The sequence below is a fragment of the Nicotiana tomentosiformis genome, chromosome 2 (assembly GCF_000390325.3).
Source record: "Nicotiana tomentosiformis chromosome 2, ASM39032v3, whole genome shotgun sequence".
In the NCBI taxonomy this organism is placed as follows: Eukaryota; Viridiplantae; Streptophyta; class Magnoliopsida; order Solanales; family Solanaceae; genus Nicotiana; species Nicotiana tomentosiformis.
In genome coordinates, this window is record NC_090813.1 from 118,261,694 (window position 1) to 118,287,897 (window position 26,204).

Here is a 26,204-nt window from a genome sequence, read left to right on the forward strand (position 1 = left end):
TCTAAATAAAAGGTCGCTACAAGACTAATGTGGAGGAATACACTCAGAGCTTACCACCGAATGAGCAAGGCGGGTGACCACCTCTTTCAGACGAAGAAGCGCAGAAGATATAGTTGGATATTGTCGGTGGTCCTAAAAAGAGGATAGCACACGACCTTCCAGAGAGATCATTTCGACGCTACAGGGCTGGATTGCAAGGTATAGGGACTTCCGCCCTGGGCGAGGCAATTGATAGGTCGACTCTCTCGTCTTTGGAGAAGAAGATCGCAAAGCTGACAGCAGAGCATGAAAAGACAAAGGCTAAAGAACAAAAGAGATATAAACAATTTGATACCCTTCAAGTTTAGCTAGAAAAGATGGACCAACAATTTAATGTCCTTCAAGGTTAGTTGGCCAATATTCTTGCTAGTGGTGCTTTCCCCATTCCCCGGTCTCGTGAGCCCTACCCAGATGTGTCTCCTTCTCTTCGTGATCTTTCGAACCATGCCGACGATGAAGGTTCTAGTAGTGGAGATGGAGACGATGTACTACAAAATATGTATTGATAAACAAAGTCTTGAACTTGTGAATATTTGTCACACCTCATTTTTTTCCCCCACAAAAGATATGTATGGATTGTTGTGGGTTAAAGAGTTTTTCCAATTAAAGTGATAAATTTGAGTATGGATTATTTTATTTACAAAGCCGCCACTTAGAATTGATTTTTTGGATGTTCCAAGTCACCTTTTATTTGAATCCCTATTCAAAGGAATATTTGATTCTTTTATTATTGGTCTGCGAAAATAAAGTCCGGGTAAGGAATTCTATTGACCGGAGAGAAGATGTAAGGCATTCCCCAAGTCTCGTGGTTCCAACACGGTCGCTTTATAGACTACAACTTGGCTTGAATTAATTTTGGATAAACTGTGATTTATTGGTTTTTATATTTTATCTATCCGCTTTTAATTATTAAAATATGAAATTATCTTTGAAACGGATCACGTGTGTGAATCCGTTTTGTTTATTATGCCAAAGTCTTGTCACGCATACGTGTACACAATTAATAGCATTTTATTATTAAGATTGTTTTGGCCAAAGTTAACACATACTTCGGTTTTATTTTTGGGCATCACAATTATGCCACGCGAACGTATACATAATCGCGATAAACTAATTAAAGGCGTGCCTAAAGCACTCTATCGGTGTTCATTATTCTTCCTATATTTTTTAGATTATTGTAAGGTCATGAATTATGGAATTAGTTGTGGAAGAAGTGTATGATTTTAGATGTTTGAATAAATAAACCATCATATACCAATAGACTACAATCCAATAATTGAAACCCAAACTTATTAGGGTCCAAATCTTTCCAACTTTAAAGCAAGTTTGAATACCATATTTTCATAAATATGATTAAGTATAAAGCATTTAAGGACTAATTTATATTATTATTTATAAAGTTTAAAGGCAAATAAATAAAATCACATGAAATAAGATTAAAATAATAAAGGAAAGAATAAACCTTTAATGCAAAATTTTCAATAAATGAGTTTCCAAGAACATGTACAGTAACTCACACGAACGTCGAATAAGCATAAGTGAAGAAGAACATCAAAGCTAGTGAACGGAGCTCCAACAGAATCCTCGACCTCGACTATTGACTTCATTTTTTGACGTGTAAAAAGGGATATTATGAAGTATTTTTGTTGGATTTTGGTTGATGAATAACTAGATTTTTCGAAAGAAGAGACGAAGAAAGAATGACACGAGCAGAAATTCCCTTAGCATAGAAGAAGAAAAATAAAATTCTCTCAATTCTCTCCTCTCTTTTTTCTTCTTCTTTCTCTTCACATTTCTCTTCTATTTATAGAAAAATATTTCGAAATTTTTTCAGATTTTATTTCATTTTTTTATTATTTTATTTTTTTTTTTAATTAAAAGAATTCCCACTTCCCATTTTACTTTTTCTTTTTTTAAATAAATTCCCCACTTTCCGTTACTTTTATTTTTTAATTTCCCCTTTTTTTACGTTTTTTATTTATTTTTCACTTATTTTACTTTTCTTTTTTTTTTATTTCCACTTATTTTACTTTTCTTTTTTTAATTTTCAGTTATTTTACTTTTCTTTTTTTAAATTTTCACTTTCTTTTACTTTTCTTTTTTAATTCCAACTTTCTTTTTCTTTTTATTTTTAAAATTTCCACATTCTTTTACTTTTATTTTTTAAATTTTCCACTTTCTTTTACTTTTTTATTAAACAATTTCCACATACTTTTACTTTTACTTTTTATTCCATACTTTTATTTTTCCTATTATTTTATTCCAATCCAAAAATTTTAAAAAATATATTTAATTTTTTCGGTTTTTTATTTTATTTTATTTTAAAATAAAGATAAAAAATAAAAATAATACTAATACTAATAGTAATAATTTGACCTTTTAAATTATTTTTAATTCTTACCCTATATAAAAAAAAATGTAACAAAGCTAAAAAATATATATATTAGATTTCTAAAAAATATTTACATAGTAGAGGTGGTAAAAATTCAAATATAGTCAAAAATTAGGTGCTCATAGTTGCCCCTCTTTGCTTGAAAACATGAAGCGTTTTCAGGCAAAGACTAGGTGAGCCATGTGACTATTTTTTTACCAAACTGTTATTGAAAAGGAAAAGAAATAAAAGATAGGGTGCAACCGAGTCCTGATTTTGGACAGCCTACATATCCCAGGTTATAGGGAAATCAGGTCACGTGTAGTTCAAGGAGAATGGTGGAATGATGAGTTGAGGAGTCGAGTGAGGTTCTGTCGAGGCTCCGGTTCACGGTCCTGCTATTATAAAAAAAAGAAACTAAACAAGCCTATCAGCTATGAGTTACAAGATTCCTATCTATGAGTCTTCTGAAACTTGATCTTGAGTCTTGACTGGTTCTTCATGCAGACTCTAATCTAAACATTAATGCTCGCTAACTATAGGTGCTAGTTCATTGTTTTATAGCTCATTCTAATCAAAACAGGACTCCAATGCTTGTGGCTCCGATCATGTCTTGAGCATTTCACATCTTTTCAACTGCTTTTGCATTTTGGATTCACCTATTTTTTCTTTTATTTTATTCTGAATTGAGACTTGTTCTTTTGGTCATCTCGAACCCTGTGCCTCGAGGTAAAACCTACTCAGATACCAAAACAAATAAACGAACGAAATTTTTCTATCCCAGTTTGCACTAGGAAAATTTCGTGAGTTATTGCAACAAAATTCTAAACTACTTCTTTATTGAAAGCAATAAAAGGTCGGGAATGGTGTACCCCGAAAAAAACAGAGACTATGGAATGGAGACCCTATGTCTAAAATGAAAGAAACTAGGGAGTAGAGATCCTATATTGGAAAAGCAACTAGGGATTGGTGTACCCTGATACTGGTAAGGAAATGTAACCAGGGGTTGGTACCCTATATTATGGAAAAAGAATGTAATCAGAGGTTGGTACCCTGTATTACTGAAAAGAATGTAATCAAGGGATGGCGTACTGTATTACTGAAAGGAAATGTAATCAGGGGATGGCACCCTGTATTACGGAAAAGAAATGCAACCAGGGGTTGGTACCCTGTATTATTGAAATGAAAATGAATCCCCTGGGCGAAAAGGTTCTACCTGGGTTAAATTGCGAAAAGTGAGCCTGGGCGAAGAGTCCTTCTACCCGGAATATGAGCTGGATCCCCCTAGGTGAAAAGTTTCTACCTGGGTTAAGCTACGTAAAATAACCTGTGTGAAGAGTACTTCTACCTGAAACTATGAGCTGGATCCCCCTAGGCGAAAAGGTTCTACCTGGGTTAAGCTACGTAAAATAACCTGAACGAATAGTACTTCTACCCGGAACTATGAGCTGGATCCCCCTAGGAAAAAAGGTTCTACCTGGGTTAAGCTACGTAAAACATCCTGGGCGAAGAGTACTTCTACCCGGAACTATGAGCTGGATCCCCCTAGGAGAAAATGTTCTACCTGAGTTAAGCTATGTAAAACAAGCCTGGACGAAGAGTACTTTTACCTGGAAATATGAGTTGGATCCCCCTAAGGGAAAAGCTTCTACTTGGGTTAAACTACGAAAAATAACCTGAGCAAAGAGTACTTCTACCCGGAACTATGAGCTAGATCCTCCTAGGCGAAAAGGTTCTACCTGGGTTAAGCTACGTAAAACAACCTGGGCGAAGAGTACTTCTACCCGGAACTATGAGCTGGATCCCTCTAGGCGAAAAGGTTCTACCTGGGTTAAGCTACGAAAAACAGCCTGGGCTAAGAGTACTTCTACCTGGAACTATGAGTTGGATCCCCCTAGGCAAAAAAGTTCTATCCAGGTTAAGCTACGAAAATCATCTTGGGCAAAGAGTACTTTTACCCGGAACTATGAGCTGGATCCCCCTAGGCGAAAAGGTTCTACCTGAGTTAAGCTATGTAAACCAACTTGAGCGAAGAGTACTTCTACCCAAAACTATGAGTTGGATCCCCTTAGGCGAAAAGGTTCTACCTGGGTTAAACTACGAAAATGAGAGATATGAGCAGTAGTGATGCATGCTAAAAATAAAGGAAAGTGAAGATTTTGAGGAAACTTACCTTTGGTGACATTCGTCCTTTAAGAATCGCCATTCTGCACTGCTTTGTTCCTACTGCAAACAAAAAACAATCATGAGTGTTCAAAGTGGTGGTCACTTTGTGGCCTTGATGCCCTTAACGAGGTCGGGTGCCTTTTCAAAGTATCTGTTCGCTTCAAACGAGAGCCATGTAATTGGTCTTACCATCCTTTCTTTGCCTTTATTTTGACACGAAGTTATACCGAAAGGGATTCAAAGAAAAATAACAATGGAATGGAGAATGAGTTTAAACAAGAGGTGTCATTTTCGAGGAACAGAAATTAAAGAAGGACTTATCTAGGAGTACATGCGGACTTCAATGAACATGACATGTCTTTTGGACTGGATGCTTGATCTGTGTTAGCAATTCATCACAACTTTTCCCTCGAAACCGAGAAACCTTGCCCAGGACTGTGTCGATGCCAATGGATGTGAAGATCCTTTTTTCGATCAGTAGTGCTTTTTGCGAGTTTTCACCAACTGACCTCCCCCATTTCTCTTCTCACCATCGCCTTATAGTGCCCTATGCAGGTTTTCACTAACAAGACTTTCTCATTTTTATTTTCTCTGCTCGCCATCGCCGTACGGTGCCCGTGAGGGTTTTCACCAATAAAATTGTCTTATTTTATTTCTCTCATTTGGTTGTATCAGATCAAAGTAACCATATCCTCCAATTCTTGAATATTCTCATTGATTGATCGGAAGGACATGAAAAGGATTTGGGTAAAAAGGATTTGGATTAAATTATAACTTTGGAACCTTTCAGGCGAAACCATCGCCGAACCAATTGTAACATCTGCCCCAGTTTCAATTTTTTTTTTTTTAGGAATGTGGATTTTTATGTTGGTGTGACTGAACCCTAGAGAGAGGCTATCTACGTATCCTTTCGAAATCAAGTCGAACGTAGTTCAAGGTACCCTTTTTTATTTTTTTTTATTTTTCTTTTTCTTCTGTTTTGTTTTCTTTTCTCTTTCTTTTTCCTCTTCTTTTTTTCATTTTTCATTTTCTTTTTGTCTTTTGTTTTTGTTTTTTTTTTCTCTTTTTTTTCCTTTTTCAATAACACTTTCAGGTTCCAAAGAGGGTGATCAAAGAAAAGTAACCGGCTCAAAAGGTTTGCAAAGGGTTGATAGTATTTGGGTAGCGAGAATGAAAGTCTTCTTCATCCCAACCGGAGAAAATAAATGCTATATAGAGGATCCAGCATAGTACATTTTGACTGCACCCGCGTTGACAGTTGTTTCAGGGACATTTCCTTCGATGCTTCCCGGTACAACACTCCCTTTTGGCAGTACTCTCGCTATAATGTATGGACCTTTCCAATTTGGAGCCAATTTTCCTTTAGTTGTTCCGATTCTTTGTTTTATTTCCTTAAACTTATCTTCATTGCATTTTGATTCCTGATTCATTATTTCGAAGTTTGATAGCATTTTAGGATCTAGGCATGAAGTTCGCAAGCATGTCATATTATTAAAATCAGCATTAACAGAACTGAAAAGAGAAAAAGGAAGGTGACAAGATTAACAAAAAAGACATTCATGTACAATGAAATATTAATTTCATTTGATTTGATTTTTTTAAAATTTTTAAAGATAGAAGGGTTTACATCAGAAAGTAAGACAATAAAAGTAAAATGTCCGTATTATACCCTGAAATAATCCAGACGCAGAAAAGATAGTAAGACTGGCTACCGAGACTCCCATCTGACAGAGAACTTTTCAGGTTTGGCGCCCATTTTCAAGTTTCTCTTCTGCCGCAGCAATGGCTACTATTGCTTTCAGTGCTGGATCAAATTCCTCATCTTCACTGATTATTCCGACTACTGGCCCATTGGTGTGAGTAGGAAGAGAATTGTTCATCATATTAGGGGCTTCTTCATCCCTAAGCACTAGTGCCTTGACCTCGATGAGGTCTTCCACTGCTCTCTTAAGAGTCCAACAATCTTCTGTATCATGTCCCACTGCTCCAGAGTGGTATTCACATCTAATATTAGCCCTGTGCGAGAGGGACTCAGGGTTTGGCCGGTTTGGGGTTACTGGTTATAGTAGACCTAGCCTGGCTAGCTCTTGGAACAAGCTCGAGTATGATTCACCAACAGGGATGAACTGATTCCTTCTAAGGAGACTCTTTTCTTTCCTTTTTTGAATTTTTTTTTTTTTTGATTTTTTTTTCCATATCTTGGTTTCTTTTTCTTTCTCTTTTTGTTATTTTTCGCTCTTTGTTTTTCTCTGTTACTTTTTTCATTCTTTTTCACTCAAATAATTTTATTTTTTTTCTGTTTATTTGTTTACTCAATTTGTTTATGGCTATGATCGAATCCGATGGGGATTGCCAACGTATCTCACATCCAGTGAGAAGCAGACACACGTAGTTCAAAAGAAGATCAAGAATAGTAAATAAACTAACTCTTTTTTTTTACTCATATACAAAACAAATCACGAAAGCTTCTAACAAATAAAATATTTTTGAATTTTGAATTTTGATTTTTCTTTTTGTAGGGAAATTTTTGAAAGGAAAACTTCTTTAAGAATAAAAAAAATATTTTTGGATTTTAATTTTTTTTTAATATATATTTTTTTATGTTTTTGTTTTTTTGTAATTTTCGAAAGAAAGAAAAAAAAAATTTGGATTTTGATTTTTTTTTTCTTGCGAATTTTTTAAAAGAAAGACTTCTAAAGAAGAAAAAAATATATATTTTTGGATTTTGATTTGGTTTTCTTTTCCGAATGAAAGACTAAAAAGAAAGAAAATATTTTGATTTTTTTTTATTTGGGATATTCTAATGAAAGATTTCTAAAGAAGGAATTAAATGAAAATAGTTTTGGATTTTTAAAAATTGGGGCCGGAACCGATGAGGTTTGCCTACGTATCTCACATCCGGTGAGAATTAGACCCGCGTAGTTCGGTCAATATTTCAAGAATGGGATGACACTTTTATTTTTGGAAAAAATTCAATCTTATTTTGTAATAATCGTTGTGGGGTAAATTTTTGACAGGGTTTTGGATTTTCAAACACCGAGATTTTTTTAAAAACCGGGTAAATTTTCTCTCTCTTATTTTCTTCCTTCTGGTTTTCTCTCAATTCTTATTTTTATGTTTTAGAAGCCGGTCAACATGCACTAACCGAATCAAACATAATATACATATAACACATAAGATGCATCAGGATGGTCTTGTAATTATCGGGTACATCTGTCCTAGACGGACCCAACCCCTGTGTTGAGTCCCCAAAGTCAAATGCATGTGATACAAACAACGTTCCTACTAGGGATCCGGCATAAGGCTATGTTATTCTAGGTTTAAAATCTTGGAGGAGTGTTTTAGACCTCGCTTACCCAAGCGGACTGCTCGAGCCGGGGTGGGGGCAACATACCGGGAGCACGAAAGTCTACCCGACCTAGTTACTGATCCAGCCTCGTTTTATTTGGTATGACCTCTAACAGAAAAGTAGGTCACGCGTACGTGTGCACCATAAATTTCAAAAAACTCAGAAAGGAGGCGTAAGAAGGCAGTTTATATAGTTCAAATAAAAAACCGGGGCGTGTCATCCAAATCATCGGTCCGGTACTAGATGTAGCCTTTCCCCCGGGCAAGATGCCGAATATTTATAACGCTCTGGTAGTTCAAGATCGAGATAGTGTTGGTCAACCAATCAATGTGGCTTGTGAGGTACAGCAATTATTAGGAAATAATCGAGTTAGGGCTGTAGCTATGAGTGCCAGTATCCACAACTCCTTTACGGGCTCCGTAGCAAGAAATGATGTATTCTGTTAAAGAGAGTCCTTCGCGTAAATTGCTTTGAATAGGTAAATCAATCATTTGTCCTTGAGGATCTGACATTAATCCTCTCATACCTACTAATTGATGTACCTGAGATGCATTTCCTCTAGCTCCCGAGAAAGACATTATATGAACTGGATTAAAAGGGTCAGTCATCCTAAAATTAGGATTCATTTCTTGTCGTAAATATTCACTTGTAGCATAACAGCCTCGGTTAATCCTGTCTTTCTTTGATAAGAATCAATACGATCTTTATAAGGCTCCTCCTCCGAATGAAATTCAATGGGATCCAGAGAGACCATGTCTTCATCCATAGGATCCCAAGTACCCGGATCGATCAAAAGTTCAATTCTATCTGAACTACTCATTTTCAAATGATATCCACATTGTTCACAAATATTCATTTTTGATTTAAAAAATTTCTTATAATTTAATCCATAACAATTTTCGCATTGAACCCACAAATGCCTGTATTTTTGAGTTACCTCGAGATCATTAGAACTTTCTCTTATAGTTAAATCACTGCCCTTCGTGCGAGTTCGTCTACTGGAACCCTCGTTTTCACTACTATTTCGACTAAAACCAGTTGTTGCTGATACCTTCTTCTCGGTTCCTTCTTCCATAACCAGAGCTCGGAGAAGGAAGAGATAAGAGGGCCCTATGGAGAATGTGGTCAGAAATCCATAATAGAGTCCGACCACAACGACCGAATTGATTATCTTCATGCATAAGGATACTAGATTACCTAGTAGAAAAGATTGAAAAATCATCACAAACCTCCCTTATTTCTTTTCTATTGCAATTTCTGGATATGAGAAAGAAAAGACAAAGAAATGAGAGAATATCGGATTCTATTTCTTTGGATCTGAGCTGAATCTTGTCTATTTCAACCCCCCTAGATTCGGATTCGACTTTTGAGCCTTTCAACAATTAACCAATTTAACCTTTCGAATATGTATTACGTATTCAAATTCGGTTGAACGAGAGGAGGAAAAAAAGAGGAGATGGAATCCAATTCTTTTAGATACTTTATCTAAGAAACTCTACCCATCTAGAACATAGATGGGGTATATCTCGCCAAACTGGATAAAGCTATTATTCAAATCTAGACTCTAAAAGAATATGTATGTTGATTCATATCAATTAATTAGAAATTAATTCGAGGGAAGAGAGACCCATACAAATTAATCATGTGCCAGGAACCAGATTTGAACTGGTGACACGAGGATTTTCAGTCCTCTGCTCTACCAACTGAGCTATCCCGGCTATTCCCAATGTAGTATCCTCATTTTATTAGAGAACTGGGGTCTATGTCAATTAAAAGGACAAAAGTAGATTAAAAATTTTATCAAAGCCGGGGAATTTCGTCGATTTTCAAAAAGATGACTTTGTAAGTTTCAGTATGAGTAATGATATTGATAGGGAATCATTCAACTAGGGATTCCTTGCTCAAAGATGTTCATTTCTATGTGTATCATATATATCACAAGACTTGTGATAAGAGAAAGCCATTTACGCTCAAATCCATTTCTAAAAGAATAGAGTGAATGAGAAAGATAAGGAATTTGGAACCGCTAAGGAAAGGGGGTCGGATAAACAGTTGGGGAGTGAAATAGTCTTTTTGGGGATAGAGGGACTTGAACCCTCACGATTTTTAAAGTCGACGGATTTTCCTCTTACTATAAATAATCGCGATAAACTAATTAAACGCGAGCCTAAAGCACTCTATCGGTGTTCATTATTCTTCCTATATTTTTTAGATTATTGTAAGGTCATGAATTATGGAATTACTTGTGGAAGAAGTATATGATTTTAGATATTTGAATAAATAAACCATCATATACCAATAGCTTACAATCCAACAATTGAAACCCAAACTTATTAGGGTCCAAATCTTCCCAACTTTAAAGCAAGTTTGAATACCATATTTCTAGAAACATGATTAAGTATAAAGCATTTAAGGACTAATTTACATTATTATTTATAAAGTTTAAAGGCAAATAAATAAAATGACATGAAATAAGATTAAAAGAATAAAGGAAAGAATAAACCTTTAATTCAAAATTTTCAATTAAATGAGTTTCCAAGAACATGTACAGTAACTCAGACGAACGTCGAACAAGCATAAGTGAAGAAGAACATCAAAGCTAGTAAACGGAGCTCCAATGGAATCCTCGACCTCGACTATTGACTTCACTTTTTGGCGTGTAAAAAGGGATGTTATGAAGTATTTTTGTTGGATTTTGGTTGATGAATAGCTAGATTTTTCGAAAGAAGAGACGAAGAAAGAATGACACGAGTAGAAATTCTCTTAGCATAGTAGAAGAAAAATAAAATTCTCTCAATTCTCTCCTCTCTCTTTTTTCTTCTTCTTTCTCTTCACATTTCTCTTCTATTAATAGAAAAAATTTCGGAATTTTTCAGATTTTGTTTTATTTTTTTATTGTTTTATTATTTTTTAATTAAAACAATTCCCACTTCCCTTTTTTTTTCCACTTTCCTTTACTTTTATTTTTTAATTTCCCACTTTTTTTACTTTTCTTTTTTTTATTTTTCACTTATTTTACTTTTCTTTTTTTCTATTTCCACTTAATTTACTTTTCTTTATTTAATTTCCACTTACTTTACTTTTCTTTTTTAATTCCAACTTTCTTTTTCTTTTTCTTTTTCTTTTCATTTTTAAAATTTCTCCATTCTTTTACTTTTATTTTTTTAATTTTTCACTTTCTTTTACTTTTTGTTAAATAATTTTCACCTACTTTTACTTTTACTTTTTTATTACATACTTTTAATTTTTTTATTATTTTATTCCCATTCAAAAATTTAAAAACAATATTTAATTTTTTCGGTTTTTATTTTATTTTATTTTATTTTAAAAGAAAGATAAAAAATAAAAATAGTACTAATACTAATAGTAATAATTTGACCTTTTAAATTATTTTTAATTCTTACCCTATATAAAAAAAATGTAACAAAGCTAAAAAAATATATATTAGATTTCTAAAAGTATTTACATAGTAGAAGGTGATAAAAATTGAAATATAGTTAAAAATTAGGTGCTCACAATATTTAGTTGGAATAGTTTTGAATGATGATTGTGTTGTTGATATTATTTTGTTATTGAACATTTGTATTGTTGTTGTTGTGGTTGGCGTTGTTGTTATTAGCATTGTTGTTGTGGTGGGCGTTGGTTAATTATTATTTTTGTTGGTTAATTGAGGTTGAATGACAGCAATATAATGTTGCCATTATAGGATGGTTATTGGATGTAATTGTCAGGTGGTGTAGCTTAAAAGCAGCCATATTCTGCCAGTTTTTACCCAGAAAACCGATCGACTTCCGACCGATTTCGGTCGAAATTCTCATATTAAAACCCAGAAATTCATAATTTTCGACCGACTTCGGTCGGTAATTTCAATGTGCAATCTGCAAAAATTTAAAATTACCGACCGAAGTTGGTCGAAAATAACCTCTCTTTTTTTAATGATTCCAAACCAATTCGGTCGGTCTGTTTAAATTTAAAAAGAAATGCAAAATTATCAAATAATTATATTTCCGACCGAAATCGATCGCTATTTTGAAAAATAATTAAAAAATAATTTACATTTTACCGACCGATTTCGGTCGGTATATTTATTTTTCCAACAAAAAATGTCAGATAAAGTGATCAAACTTTGGTTGAATTAACCGACCGACATCGATCGAAAATTGCAATCGTCTTCGGTCGTCATACCTTAGCGATCACTATTTTTTCGACGAATCGGTCAAAAATCGGTCTATTTTTTTGGATAATTTTTGGCAGTTTTCTCGTAGTGGTAAGCCTAGTTTCAATGAAAATTTAACTTCCTTATTACCTGGAAGTTGGACCCATTTCCCCATCCAGAAATCTTCATCATCCATTCGACTAAATATATACCAATAGTCATTAAATTGATATGAACTATTAAAAAATAAGTAGTGATTTTCTTAAAATATCGTCCTATTATGAATTGATATTGCACTGAAGTAGTTAGGAAGTTAGTTAGTTAGTTTGCTCTATGACATTTGTAACTTAAAGGATCTAGTATGTTAATTAGTTAAGCATTCATTAGTCATGTTAGTTAGTCCATTGATCACTTGATCACATATATATTACTGTTAATGAATAAAGCAAGCAATTATCATTTCCTAAAATCTCCCATTAGCTCATTCTCTCTGATGTTGAACCAGCTTCATAGAAGAAGCTTCGAGTTCCTCATTCCTTTTATGGATCACATATTATGTAGATTTTAGCATGGTATCAGAGCCACCGATGCTTGTCAATTACTGAGGTTGATAATCTCTATCTAGTGATCTATTTTTTTTTATTTCGATTAGTTCACAGTTTTTCTCAATTCAAATTCCTGCTCATCAATGGCGGAATCAACAATTCCTTACACTTATCCTCTATACCTTGGGCCATCAGATACTCCTAGTGTTGTTCTGATTCTTGTGAAACTTATAGGATCTAAAAATTATGTATTATGGAGCAGAACGATAAAAATTGCCCTTCTAGGAAAGAGGAAGTCAGGTTTTGTGACTGGTACTTGTACGAAGGAGTCATTTACGACTAAATTGTATGAACGGTGGAAAACTTGTAATGCCATTGTTCTATCATGGGTCATGAATACAGTTTCCACTGAACTTCTGAGTGGAATTGCATATGCATCGAATGCTCATCTTGTATGGGAAGACCTGAGGGAGAGGTTCGATAAGGTAAATCGAATGTGCATTTTTCAGTTACATAGAGCCATTGCCAATCGTTCACAAGGCACTGATTCTGTCTCAAGCCATTTCACTAAGTTGAAGAGTCTATGGAATGGGTATGATGCCTTGGTACTAATTCCAAACTCAAGGGAATATGTGGAACATCTTCAACAGCAGAGACTTCTCTAGTTTCTCAGTGGCTTGAATGACTCTTATGATCAAGTTAGGCGCCAAATTCTGTTGAAAACTAATGTACCTCCCCTAAATTAAGCATATGCCATGGTGATAGAAGATGAGTCACAACACTCTCCTGGTCTGGGCTCAGTAAATGAGAAGAGTGATGAAATGGCTATGCAAGTAGGTAGAGGCCAAGGATACAAAGACAATAAGTCTTTCCTGCAATGTGAACATTGTGGTTTAAAAGATCACACTAAGGAGAACTGTTATGAAATTGTTGGCTATCCTGAAGACTTCAAGGCAAGAAGGAAATCTGGTAATACTGGAGGTCAATATGGTCATAGTAATGGGGGTCAGTTTGGCTTTGGACGTGGCTCTCATCAACCTTTCACTACTGCCAACAATGTACTTGAAAACACAAATTCTTACTCTCAAGGATCATCATCAAGTGGTGATGCACTGGGAGGAATAACTGGGAAGGCACCATACTTCACTAGGAACAGTATAAACAAATTCTTGATTTGATGAACAAGGATACATCCTCTGATTGTCAAGTCAACATGGAAGGTATAGCTACTTATCTCATATCCAAATTTTATACAGATGAGTGGATTGTAGACTCTGATGCTTCTCATCACATAGCATCTTCCAATGATCTGTTGATAAACGACCATAAAGCTACTATGACTTGTAGAGATATGGTTCACTTATCTAATGGAAATAGAATTCCTATTACACACACTGCTTGGGCTTCTATATTTGGAAATGAGGCCATACATGATGTCATGTTTGTTCCTGAGTTCAAGTTTAACCTCCTATCAGTCTCCAAATTAACCAAGGAACTTTGTAGCTCAGTTAACTTCTATCCTGACTTTGTGTTATTTCAGGACCTTTACAGTGGCAGGGTGAAGGGAATTGGTAGAGAAACAAGTGGCTTGTACATTTTCAAAGAAATCAATGTCATAAATAAGACACAACACCAACACACATATGGCATAATTGTTGCAATTGTAAAAGAGGATTGCAGGTTATTGCATCAAAGACTTGCGCATCCATCTCTTTCAGCTATGAAGAATATTACCTTGTTAGGCAAGAATATAAATAGTGAGTCATTGAATAATTGTCCACTAGCTAAGCAAACTAGATTTATGTTTTCTAGTAGTGTGTCCATAGCCGATGCTCCTTTTACTCTTGTTCACATGGATCTTTGGGGGATTTATAAAACTCCTACTTTTGACAAGAAATATTATTTCCTAACTATCGTGGATGACTTTAGTAGATATGTCTAGATTTATCTGTTGCAGCTTAAGTCTGAAACTATAGTTGCCATCAAGAATTTTTTACTGATGGTCAGAAATCAGTTTGGTAAAATGGTAAAGATCTTGAGATCAAACAATGGCATAGAGTTTTTTAACTCTCAATGCAAAGATCTCATACAAAGTTTAGGAATACTGCATTAAAACAGTTGTGTCCATACTCCACAACAAAATATTGTTGTGAAGAGGAAGCACAGATACATTTTGGATGTGGCAAGAGCCATTAAGTTTCAGTCCAAAATGCCTATCATATACTAGGAAATGTGTGTTACAACTGTTGTGTATCTGATAAATAGATTGCCTTCTGCATCACTCCAAGGGAAGAGTCCTTATGAGACAATATATGCCAAGCTACCATCATTTGCTCATTTAAGAATCATAGGGTGCTTGTGTTATGCCACGGTTATTCTAAAAGGGGATAAATTTGGAGAAAGAGCAAAGTCAGCATTGCTCATGGGGTACTCAGAGAGACAAAAAGGATACATCTTGATAGAACTATTACAAAACAGTTCTTTGTTAGCAAAGATGTAGTGTTTAGAGAGTCAAAGTTTCCTTTTGCTCAAACTACTATTGACTCTGATTTAGATGCTCAAAATTTCCTGCAGCAACCTGATAATGGTACTCCTATATCTGAGACCAATCATGTTAATGAGGAACAAACTCAACATGTAGATGCACATGGAGTAGCCACACAAGAGGAAAATGAGAGAAACTCTACTACTGATGCATATGCTAAATATGATCCTTCACCTCAAACATCTGATCCAACATCTAAGAACATGTAGGCAGAAGGATCTCAGCTTCCTGTCAGGCTAGCCCAATTTTCTAATTTGGTAGAACCACAAACCTTAGGCAGGCTGTGAAGGATGCCAGATGGATAGAAGCTATGAAGCAAAAGATCAAAGCACTAGAAGACAAGAGAATTTGGGAAGTACCTAACTGTGATAGCCCTCTCGATACCTTATTGGAAAGCACACTGTAGGATCCAAATAGGTGTATAAAATTAAATATAAAGCCAATGGTGAGATTGAAAGGTTCGAGGCTAAACTAGTTGCAAAGGAATATAGTCAACAAGAAGGACTTGATTACCATGATACTTTTACACAAGTGTTGAAAATGGTAACAGTCAGATTAGTGATAGCCTTAGTAGTCTCCAAAGGATGAAGTTTATATAAAATGGATGTTTATAATACTTTTTTGCAAGGAGATCTATGTGAAGAAGTGTATGTAGAAATGCCTGAAGGTTAAAGAAGACATAGGAAGCAGAAAATCTGCAAACTGCTCAAGTCCTTATATAGACTCAAGCAAGCCTCAAGACAGTAGAACATCAAGTTATCTGATGCTTTAACTAGGGTAGGATTTGTGCAGAGTAACCATGATTACTTCTTGTTTACATTGAGAAAGGAAGAAGGCCTGGTTATTATCTTGGTGTATGTTGATGATTTTCATAACAGGAAGCAATGAAACACTGATAGATGAGGCAAAACATGTTTTGCATCAGAAATTCAAGCTAAAGGACCTAGGTGAACTCAAGTATTTCCTAGACATTGAAGTCTTGAGATCCAGTACAGGAGTGATTCTAAATCAAAGGAAATATGTTCTATAACTCATTTCTGATACGGAACTCAGTGGAGCCAAGACAGTTGTTACTCCTTTAGTAACAAATTTAAAACTCACCATAACACAGTTTGATGATTCAACTGGAGTTAAGGATGATGCAATTCTACGTGATGATGGTCTACACCAAAGATTGATTGGCCAGCTGATGTGTGTCATTACTACTAGACCAGATATTAGCTATGCCATCCAAACATTAAGCCAATTTATGCAGTAACCTATAAAGTCTCATTGGGAGGATGCATTGAGGGTAGCCAGGTATCTGAAAGGCTCTCCTGGCCAAGGTATATGGTTGAGGTCAGAAGTCACTATTGAAGAATTAACTTGTTGGTGTGATTCAGACTGGGCAGCCTGCCCTTACACAAGGATATATGTCACATGTTATGTGATCAAGTTTGGTGAATCTTTGATCTCATGGAAATAAAAAAAAAAACAGCAGACAATGTCTAGAAGTTCAGCAGAGGCTGAGTACAGAAGCATGGACTCAGTTGTTGTAGAGGTCACTTGGCTACTAGGATTATTCAAGGAATTGGGAGTTTCTATTAAGGTTCCTGTTACAATTCTGAGTGACAGCAAGTCTGATATGCAGATTGCAGCTAATCCTATCTTTCATGAACGCACTAAACATATCGAGATAGATTATCATTTCATTAGACACAAGATCAAGGATGGAATGGTGAGAACAATATATGTAAACACAAAAGACCAGCTGGCAGATATACTTACCAAAGGACTGAGTCAAGCACAACACATTCATCTCTTAGGCAAGCTTGGTGTGCTTAACATTCTATACCCTGCAGCTTGAGGGGGAGTATTATGAATTGATATTGCAGTAAGGTAGTTAGGAAGTTAGTTTGCTCCATGACAGTTGTAACTTAAAGGAGCTAATCTGTTAGTTAAGCCTTCATTAGTCATGTTAGTTAGTTCATTGATCACTTGATCATGTGTATATAAATACTTGTATTGTTAATGAAGAAAGCAAGCAGTTATCATTTCCTAAAATCTCCCATTAGATTCTCTCTGCTGCTGAACCAGCTTCATAGAAGAAGCTTCGAGTTCCTCATTCCTTTCATGGATCACATATTATGTAGATTTTAGCACGCCCTGCCTTGAATTTGCGACCAAGAGATTAGTGGTCAAATTTGTTATTATTGAACATTTATACTTCGCTGATATGATCATTTCAAAGCATTGAAACCCATTCCAGTTCATGTGCTGAGAACGTACGCTCATAAATGCAAATTGAATTCATTGCTTGTCCCCCCAAGTGTGAAAGAACCAATAGAGTTTGATTTTATTTCTTTTCAACTTACAATAACTACATTATGACTCGTAGTGAACTTCAGTTCGTTGAGGATTTTACCAAGATAAAGTATGTTGATCATGTCGCCTATAACGTCCAGCCTTAGTTGGGCCTTTTCTGGGAAAGAGTAGTAAATATTATGATTAGATATAGTTAACCATAATTTTGAGTAGAGTTCACACATAAGCATTTAACGCGGTGTTTAAATTTGATGCGCTGACAGAATAATAAATGTTTACACCAATCAAATTACTTATAAGGTAATTACCGAAAAATTTATATGATGATTATTAATACTAATAATTTGTAACATGATAAAATTGGTAACTAACCTGTTATCCAGATTAAATTACAATGATAATGTAAAAATCTTTACATTGTCAGTACTGTAAGAAAAATGAGTAGATAATATTGACTAAGAACAAGAATGAAAGAAGAACAACTTATCAAAAATACCGTGTCGTGGCAAGCCACTACTTTGAAAGCAATTTCGGCCCGACTGGGTGCAAATCTTTAAGACCGGTCGCTCCCCAAGGTTCCACAGCACCTCCAAATACGTGCACTCGTGGATGAAAGTTTAGAATTTGCACAAAACAGTTGCCTAGAAAGAAGAGAAGATGAAGGTATTTTCTGTGTTGGATAATTCACAAAGAAGACTGCCCTTTTATAGGCAAAGCTGTTGGACAGTTACAGATGAAGGAATTAATTTGTAGCTATTACAGAAATTAAAAATATTGTAGGAAGAAAGTAATGATTAGCAAGATGAATTCTTGGTTAAGAATTGAGTTGGTTATGATGGCTAATCCACAACCTATTTATAGGTAATTAGGGAGGTTGCATGTATGACAAGTGTGGAGACTCTTTTAACACTTATCCGAATATATTAGTCCACTTGGCTTCAATATTAATAAGTGTACCTAGTCTTCCATGCATGAAGACACATGGTAGATTTGCATAGCCACTTGTCAAAGCCCTTCAACACTTGGCTTTAAGGTTTCATGCAAGAAGTCACTTGGAAATTGATAGGACACTTGTAAAATAAAAAGACTCATGGCTATTGGTGGTAAATAAATTTTCAAAAAGAAATCTTTGACTTTGCATTATAAATAATACCAACAATCCCCCACTAATGCAAAGACAAAAATAGAACAATTCTGGGCAAAAGAAGGAACATGTACTTAAGTATCAATATCTTTCGATTTGAATTGACACGTAGTAAAATGAGGCAACAATACAAAGTGAAGTACTATTGAACTGAATGGATATTAGTTGAGAACCCCACAACACATACTATATCCTTAATTTTATGCAAACTCCGCGATACTAACAAAGTGCTTTTATGGTCATGCACATATCTTGGGTCTTATGAGTGCTCTAGAAAGACATCCCAAGTCTTTCATAAAAGGCGACCGCACCTCTACACTCACGTAGGTGATTCTATCAAGTCTATATACACATAGACTACCTTAAGGCTATGGAATTATTAAGAGCAAAATAAGCTCAACCTTATAAAGCGCTACCACACGCTATAGGGATAGGAAATGTAGTGCATATTGAGGTCTCATATGGCTTCGTTTGACCACAAACGGGTATCCACTATACTTTCTCAATCCATGGGCTTTAGCCCCATCCCCCTCGACGTTTCAAGGATAACTCTCCTTGCCAAACCCTTGGTTAAAGGATCCGCCAAATTTCTTTGGGATCTTACATATTCCAAGGAAATAACACCATATTTTAACAACTGTTTTACCGCACCATGCCTAATGCGGATATGTCTCATTTTTCCATTATACACACTATTTTTGAAAATTCCAATTGCCGCCTGTGAGTCACAATGTAGAGAAACTGGTGAAGCTTGTCTTCCCCACAAAAGCACGTCTGCCAACAAGTTTCTCAACCACTCGGCTTCTTGCCCTGCCAACTCAAGAGCAATAAATTCGGACTCCATAGTAGATCGTGCTATACAACTCTGTTTTGAAGACTTCCATGAAACAGCACCTGCACCCAAAGTAAACACATAGCCACTAGTGGAGCTAACTTCATCATTGTCAGTAACCCAGTTTGCATCACAAAATCCTTCTAAAATAGCAGAAAATTTATTAAAATGCAAACACCAATCCATAGTACCTCTAAAATACTTTAGCAAACGATGAAGAGCATTTCAGTATTCACTATTAGGGTTGTGAGTATATCTACTTAATCTACTAATATCATAAGCAATATCAGGTCGTGTATAATTCATGAGAAATATTATACTACCAATTATCTTAACATATTCAGTTTGAGAAATACTAGATTTCTTCTTTTTTAAGTGTATGCTAGGATCATAAGGAGTTCTCACAGGTGCTACATCAAAATAATTAAACCTTTTCAACATTTTCTCAATATAATGAGACTGAGACAATGAAAAACCATTAGAAGTTCTTTTGATTTTAACCCCTAAAATCACATCTGCTTCTCCAAGATCTTTCATTTCAAATTTAAAAGACAAAAAATTCTTAGTCTCATTAACGACATTCACATTAGGGCCAAAGATTAATATGTCATCCACATACAAATATTTAATAACACAATCTGATCCTATCATCTTGAAATAAACACAAGTATCAGATGCATTAACAACAAAACTATTACCCGCTAATATGCTATTAAAATTTTCGTACCATTGCTTAGGTGCCTGCTTTAGACCATACAAAGACTTTCTCAATTTGCATACTTTATTCTCCTGTCCTTAGATCACAAATCCCTCAGATTGAGGCATATAGATCTCTTCCTTTAAATCACCATTTAGGAAAGTCGTTTTAACATCCATTTGATGTATCACTAAATTATGAATAGCGGCTAAAGCAACAAGAGTTCTAATAGTCGCTATCTTAGTCACAGGAGAATAAGTGTCAAAGTAATCAATGTCTTTATTTTGGTTAAAACCCCTAATAACAAGTCTAGCCTTATATTTCCCAATTGTACCATCAGGTCTTAATTTCTTCTTAAATATCCACTTGCTACTTATGGGTTTATAACCTTTAGACAAATCAGACAAGTCCCAAGTGTGATTAGAAACTATAGAGTCTAATTCACTTTTAATGGCCTCTTTCCAAAAACTAGCATCTATTGACCTCATTGCTTCATTATAAGTCTTAGGGTTTTCTTCTATTAAATAGATAGACACTAATTCATTATTCAAAACATCAAAATCAACATTTTCAGTCAAGAAAGTAGTGATAAAGTCAGGACCAAAGCTAGCTTCAATTCTACGCCTCTTACTTCTTCTAAGTTCATTTTCATGCTCATTAGTAGTAATACTAGAAGAAGGCACAATATGAGAATTAACAGACATAGATGTACAGGCATTATTAGGCACATTATTTTTCAATAAAAAAACATGCTCAAAAAATTCTGCATCTCTAGATTCACAAATAGAACTATCATTCAAAGACATAAATCTATATGCAGCACTATTTTGAGCATAACCAATGAAAATAGCATCAAAAGTCTTGGGTCCAACAGTTACTTATTTAAAATCAGGTAGACCAACCTTAGCCAAACACCCCACACTTTCAGAATTTTCAAGTTAGGAGAAAACCCTTTCCATAACTCATACGGGGTTTTATCTAACTTCTTATGAGGAACTTTATTAAGAACATATCATGCGGATAAAATAGCTTCCCCCACATATTATCATATAAACCCGAACTCAAAAGCATAGAATTCATCATTTCCTTAAGGGTTCTATTTTCCGTTCGGCTACACCATTTTGTTGGGGAGTATAGGGAGCACTAACCTCATGAATAATATCATTTTTCTCACAAAAGGCTTTTAGAGTATTAGTACTATATTCACCACCCCTGTCAGACCTAAGCCTCTTGATTTTTCTGTCTAATTGATTTTCTACTTTTGCCTTGTATTTCAAAAACATGCTTTCAGCCTCATCTTTTGACTTAAGAAGATATACCTTAGTGTATCTATAAAAGTCATCTACAAAGGTGATGTAGTATTTCATTCCATCTTTACTAACAGTGTTCTTGAAATCTGCTAAGTCTGAATGTACTAGTTCAAGCATTTCTGTTTTTCTACTGGTTACATTCTTAAAAGGCTTTTTGGTATGTTTTGCTTCTACACAAACAGGACACTTAGAAAAATTATCAAAATTAATTGTAGGAATTAATTTCATTTTTCTAAGTCTTTTAATAGAAGCAATATTAACATGACCTAGTCTACCATGTCACAAATCAATAGACTCGTCAATATAAGCATAATTAAAAGTGCTAGCATTATTAGTAATCTCTTGAGTGATGTTCAGTACAAATAAACCCCCACTAAGCTAACCCTTCCCAATAAAGTCTCTCCCACGAGAAATAATAATTTTATCAGATTCAAAAATAAGTTTAAGACCTGCTTTGTTGAGAAGTGCACCAGAAACTAAGTTTCTACGAAGGGAGGGTACATACAGAACATTATTCAAGGCTAAGGTTTTTCCAGAAGTTAACTTAAGGAGAATTTTTCCTTTACCTATAACTCCAACCGTAGTGGAGTTACCCATATAGACACACTCGCCATTAGCAGATTCCTCAAAGTCATGAAACAACTCCTTGTTGGCGCAAAGGTGCCTTGAAGCGCCCGTGTCCACTATCCAGTCAGTTTTGTTAGTCATCATGTTTGCCTCAACAACCACAGCAGCAATGACATCACCACCCTCAGTAAGGTTAGCTTGGACTGGAGCTTTTCCTCCATTCTTTAAGCTTTGTCCTTGTCTCTGGTTGCACTGAAAAGCCTTGTGACCAATTTTACCGCAGACATAGCAAGGTCCTTTAGACTTTTGAATATGGCCCTCCGGCTTATTGAAGTAATTCTGCTTCTTCACATGTCCTTTCTTCTGGCCTTTCTTCTGTTTTCCTTTAAACTTGTCTTTTACAAAAGTACTAGAAGATTCCACAAGGTTAGCTTTAAAAGAATTAAGAGAGAGAGATTCCATCTTATCCTTAAGTCGTTCAGACTCCTCATCTTTGAGACGGTTTGCTTCCTCAGTCCTCATGTGACCGATCAGTTCTTGAAGAGTTAAGTTTTTCTTCTTGTATTTCAGTTGATTCCTATAATCACTCCAGGAAGGTGGAAACTTTTCAAGCAGAACATTAGCCTGAAGAATCTCACACATTTTCATGCCTTCGTTCAAAACATCAGCAGTCAAGTTCTCATATTCGTGAACCTGCTCCATGATTGGCTTATCATCAACCATCTGAAACTTAATCCACTTTCCAACCACATACTTTTTTTTCCCGCGTCATCTGCTCCATATTTCTTCTCCAAACTGTCGTATATGACTTTAGCAGATTTATAATTTATAAACAAATCAAAGAAAGGGTTAGTTATATGGTTAAGCAGATGCCCTCTCACTATTTTATTATCCTTTTCAAATTTCTTCTTAGTAGCATCATCAGCAACAACAGTATTAGCAGTATTAGAACATTCAGTAACAATATCAGCAGGAGGATCGTTAAACAAAAACATAATCAACTTCTAATTGTTCAAAGAAAATTAAAAGTTTCTGGGACCAATGCTTATAATTGTTTCCATATAAAGACTCAAGCTTTGAGAGATCAGGGAGTGTTTTGTTTAAAGTGGTGGCCATTAGTCAATATTATATGCGAAGTCGCTTTCAAATTGTAAGAAAAATGAGTATATAATATTGACTAAGAACAAGAATGAAAGAAGAACAACTTATCAAAAATATTGTGCCGTGGCAGGTCACTGACTTGAAAGCGATTTCGGCCCGACTGGGTGCAAATCGTTAAGGCCGGTCGCTCCCCAAGGTTCCATAGCACCTCCAAACACGTGCACTCGTGGCTGAAAGTTTAGAATTTGCACAAAATAGTTGCCCAAAAAGAAGAGAAGATGAAGGTATTTTCTGTGTTGGATAATTCACAAAGAAGACTGCCCTTTTATAGGCAAAGTTGTTGGACAGATATAGATGAAGGAATTAATCTGTAGCTGTTACAGAAATTAAAATTGTTGTAGGAAGAAAGTAATGATTAGCAAGATGAATTCTTGGTTAAGAATTGAGTTGGTTATGATGGCTAATCCACAACCTATTTATAGGTAATTAGGGAGGTTGCATGTATGACAAGTGTGGAGACTCTTTTAACACTTGTCCAAATATATTAGTCCACTTGGCTTCAATATTAACAAGTGTACCTAGTCTTCCATGCATGAAGACACATGGTAGATTTGCATAGCCACTTGTCAAAGCCCCTCAACACTTGGCTTTAAGGTTTCATGCAAGAAGCCACTTGAAAATTGATAGGACACTTGTAAAATAAATAGACTCATGGCTATATAGATTTTCAAAAAAAAATCTTTGACTACCAACAAGTACAATAACTTAAATCCTTTAGCATATCCACGTATGATACTATATATGCCATGTCCCTTGTTATATACAGGATGAACGTTTGTATTTGCTAAAGAGAAACTGGAAAAAAGAAAGTAAACATGGCTGCAGTTCCATCTCAACGTATTTCAATTCCTGAGAAAACCATTGTCAAGCCTTCTTCTCCCTCCCCTTCTTCTCTTAAGTACCACGGGCTCTCTTTTATTGACCAATCTTTGAGTCATTTATACATTCCTCTAGTCTTTTTCTACAATAACAATCAACTAGTGCAACTTGCCCATATAACTAACAGATTACAAAGTTCTCTTGCAACAACACTAGCCTCATATTACCCTGCAGCTAGTTTTTTCCATGATTGGGCTAGACACTAGAGTAACACGCAATCCAAACATAATTCCTCGTCCTAAATTCATTGGAGATTCAATCTTTCCATCACTAAATGGTTCTCTGTTTGATCCACCTTTTCAGTCCAATACTGAAAAATGTGCGCGCACATAGGAAGTTCCTTTTCTCTGGCTCCAAATTAGGCGCCCTTAGAGCAATAGTTGCAGTTGAATCGGGGGTCAAGAATCCTAGTCGTTCTGAAGTTGTGAGTGCAATTATGTTCAAATTCGTCACGAAAGCAGCATCAAGAATTAACAATAATTCTGGTACATTTAGACCGTCCATGATGTTGAATGACGTTGATATACGCCCACTGGTCGTCCCCCCTTTGCCACAAAACAGTATAGGAAATCTCTTGAGCGTTTTTTTACTCGTCGCGACTAAGGAAGATGAGATGAAAATAGCAACATTGGTTTACAACCTTAGGAAAGAACTTGAAGCAGTGTACAAGAAAGATCCTGTTAAACAAAATGCCTTGGTCATTGAAAATTTGAAATAGAGGAATGCACTAAAAATGGAAGACCACTGTTCTATTTTGAAGAATTCGACACATATTTTTGCAGTAACATGTGCAAATTTTCTGGTTATAGTATAGATTTTGGATGGGGAAAACCAGGAAGAGTATCATCACCATTTGGTCCGTGGCAGAATAGCTTGTCTTCGTGGTGTTGAAGCATTGGTAACGTTAGAAGAAAAGCAAATGTTAGCATTAGAGAATGATGAAGAATTTCTTGAGTTTGCCACTCCAGTTACAAGTTATTAGCTAACTTAGAAAAAACCCCATTTCTCTCTTTCTGATGAGAAATTAAATGCCTCCTTCCTTCCCTGTTTCCTTTAATTGTGCAGTGATATTCCACTTCCAAAAAACGTTGGTGCTTCTATGTTTACTCTTTATGTTGTTTCTTCCAACAATAATAGGTAAAAGCTAAAATTTGAACTTGTAACCTAATACTCTCTCTGTCCCAATTTATGTGACATATTTTGCTTTTCGAGATTCAAACTTCTTAATTTTGATCATGCATTTGGATATAGAATTATTTAGTTTTTCAAAATAAAATTTATATATTTAGAAACTAGGTAAAAAATACTACTACCTCCATTCCAGTTTATGTGAACCTATTTTCTTTTTGGTCCGTTCCAAAAAGAATGACCCATTTCTAAATTTGGAAACAATTTTGCATAAACTTACAATTCTACCCTTAATGAGAAGCTTTTATAACCAAAAAATACTCTAGACCCCTTTTTGAATTGTTTAGGACCACAAATTCCAAAAGTCTTCATTTTTTCTTAAACTTCATGCCCAGTCAAACAGGTTCATATAAATTAGAACGGAGGGAGTATAAATTACAATAATTAATTACTCAAAATATTTAAAAGATATGAAAATTATGGTCAAACCTACTTCCATAGCCTCTTGAACGAGGAGGGGGACAGGAACATTATACTGGATGATTTGGAACTCTTTGGGAGTCGTTGTGACTTCGGGTATTGTAGGCGGATTAGAGTTGATAAAGTGGATGGGGCTATGCATAAGATGAGCAGGAGCAAAACGACCGGGCCGGATAAAATTCCGTTGGAGTTTTGGAAGAGTGCGGGCAAGGTAGGCTTGGAGTGGCTCACTAGGTTATTTAATGTTATTTTTAGAACGAAAAAGATGTCCGGGGAGTGGAGGTGGAGTACGATAGTTCCTGTATACAATAACAAGGGTGATATCCAAAATTACAATAACTATCGGGATATCAAGCTGCTTAGCCATACTATGAAAGTCTAGGAAAGAGTGGTAGAGCTAAGGGTAAGAAGAAGTGTGTCTATTTTCGAGAACCAGTTCGGATTTATGTTGGGGCGTTCAAGTACAGAATTTATCCACCTCGTTAGGAGATTGATGGAGTAGTACAGGGAGAGGAAGAATGACTTGCATAT

The 26,204-nt window shown here is 35.4% G+C and overlaps 1 protein-coding gene, 1 long non-coding RNA gene and 1 other non-coding gene across 3 annotated transcripts; 2 read left to right on the forward strand and 1 right to left on the reverse strand.

Annotated features, from left to right (window-relative positions):
- Positions 1–9,570: 9,570 nt before the first annotated feature.
- On the reverse strand, positions 9,571–9,643 carry TRNAF-GAA (transfer RNA phenylalanine (anticodon GAA)). The gene has a single exon. It is a non-coding gene; the product is annotated as a tRNA-Phe (tRNA).
- Positions 9,644–12,560: 2,917 nt separating this feature from the next.
- Positions 12,561–14,544, forward strand: LOC117277845 (uncharacterized). Its single transcript, XR_011413529.1, has 3 exons — positions 12,561–13,101; positions 13,282–13,846; positions 14,167–14,544. It is a non-coding gene; the product is annotated as an uncharacterized lncRNA (long non-coding RNA).
- Positions 14,545–24,339: 9,795 nt separating this feature from the next.
- LOC104100671 (acyltransferase Pun1-like) lies at positions 24,340–25,047 on the forward strand. Its single transcript, XM_009607951.2, has 2 exons — positions 24,340–24,762; positions 24,880–25,047. Exons 1-2 carry the CDS (start codon positions 24,340–24,342, stop codon positions 25,045–25,047), a joined length of 591 nt encoding a protein of 196 aa, XP_009606246.2.
- The last annotated feature ends 1,157 nt before the right edge of the window (positions 25,048–26,204 follow it).

What these genes read in the sequence shown, in the direction of transcription:
- LOC104100671 (XM_009607951.2), top strand. Translation starts at nt 24,340, where the DNA reads ATGGTTCTCTGTTTGATCCACCTTTTCAGTCCAATACTGAAAAATGTG. An exon ending in CTGTTAAACAAAATGCCTTG is followed by an intron (nt 24,763 to 24,879) that starts GTCATTGAAAAT and finishes GTTATAGTATAG; the next exon opens with ATTTTGGATGGGGAAAACCA.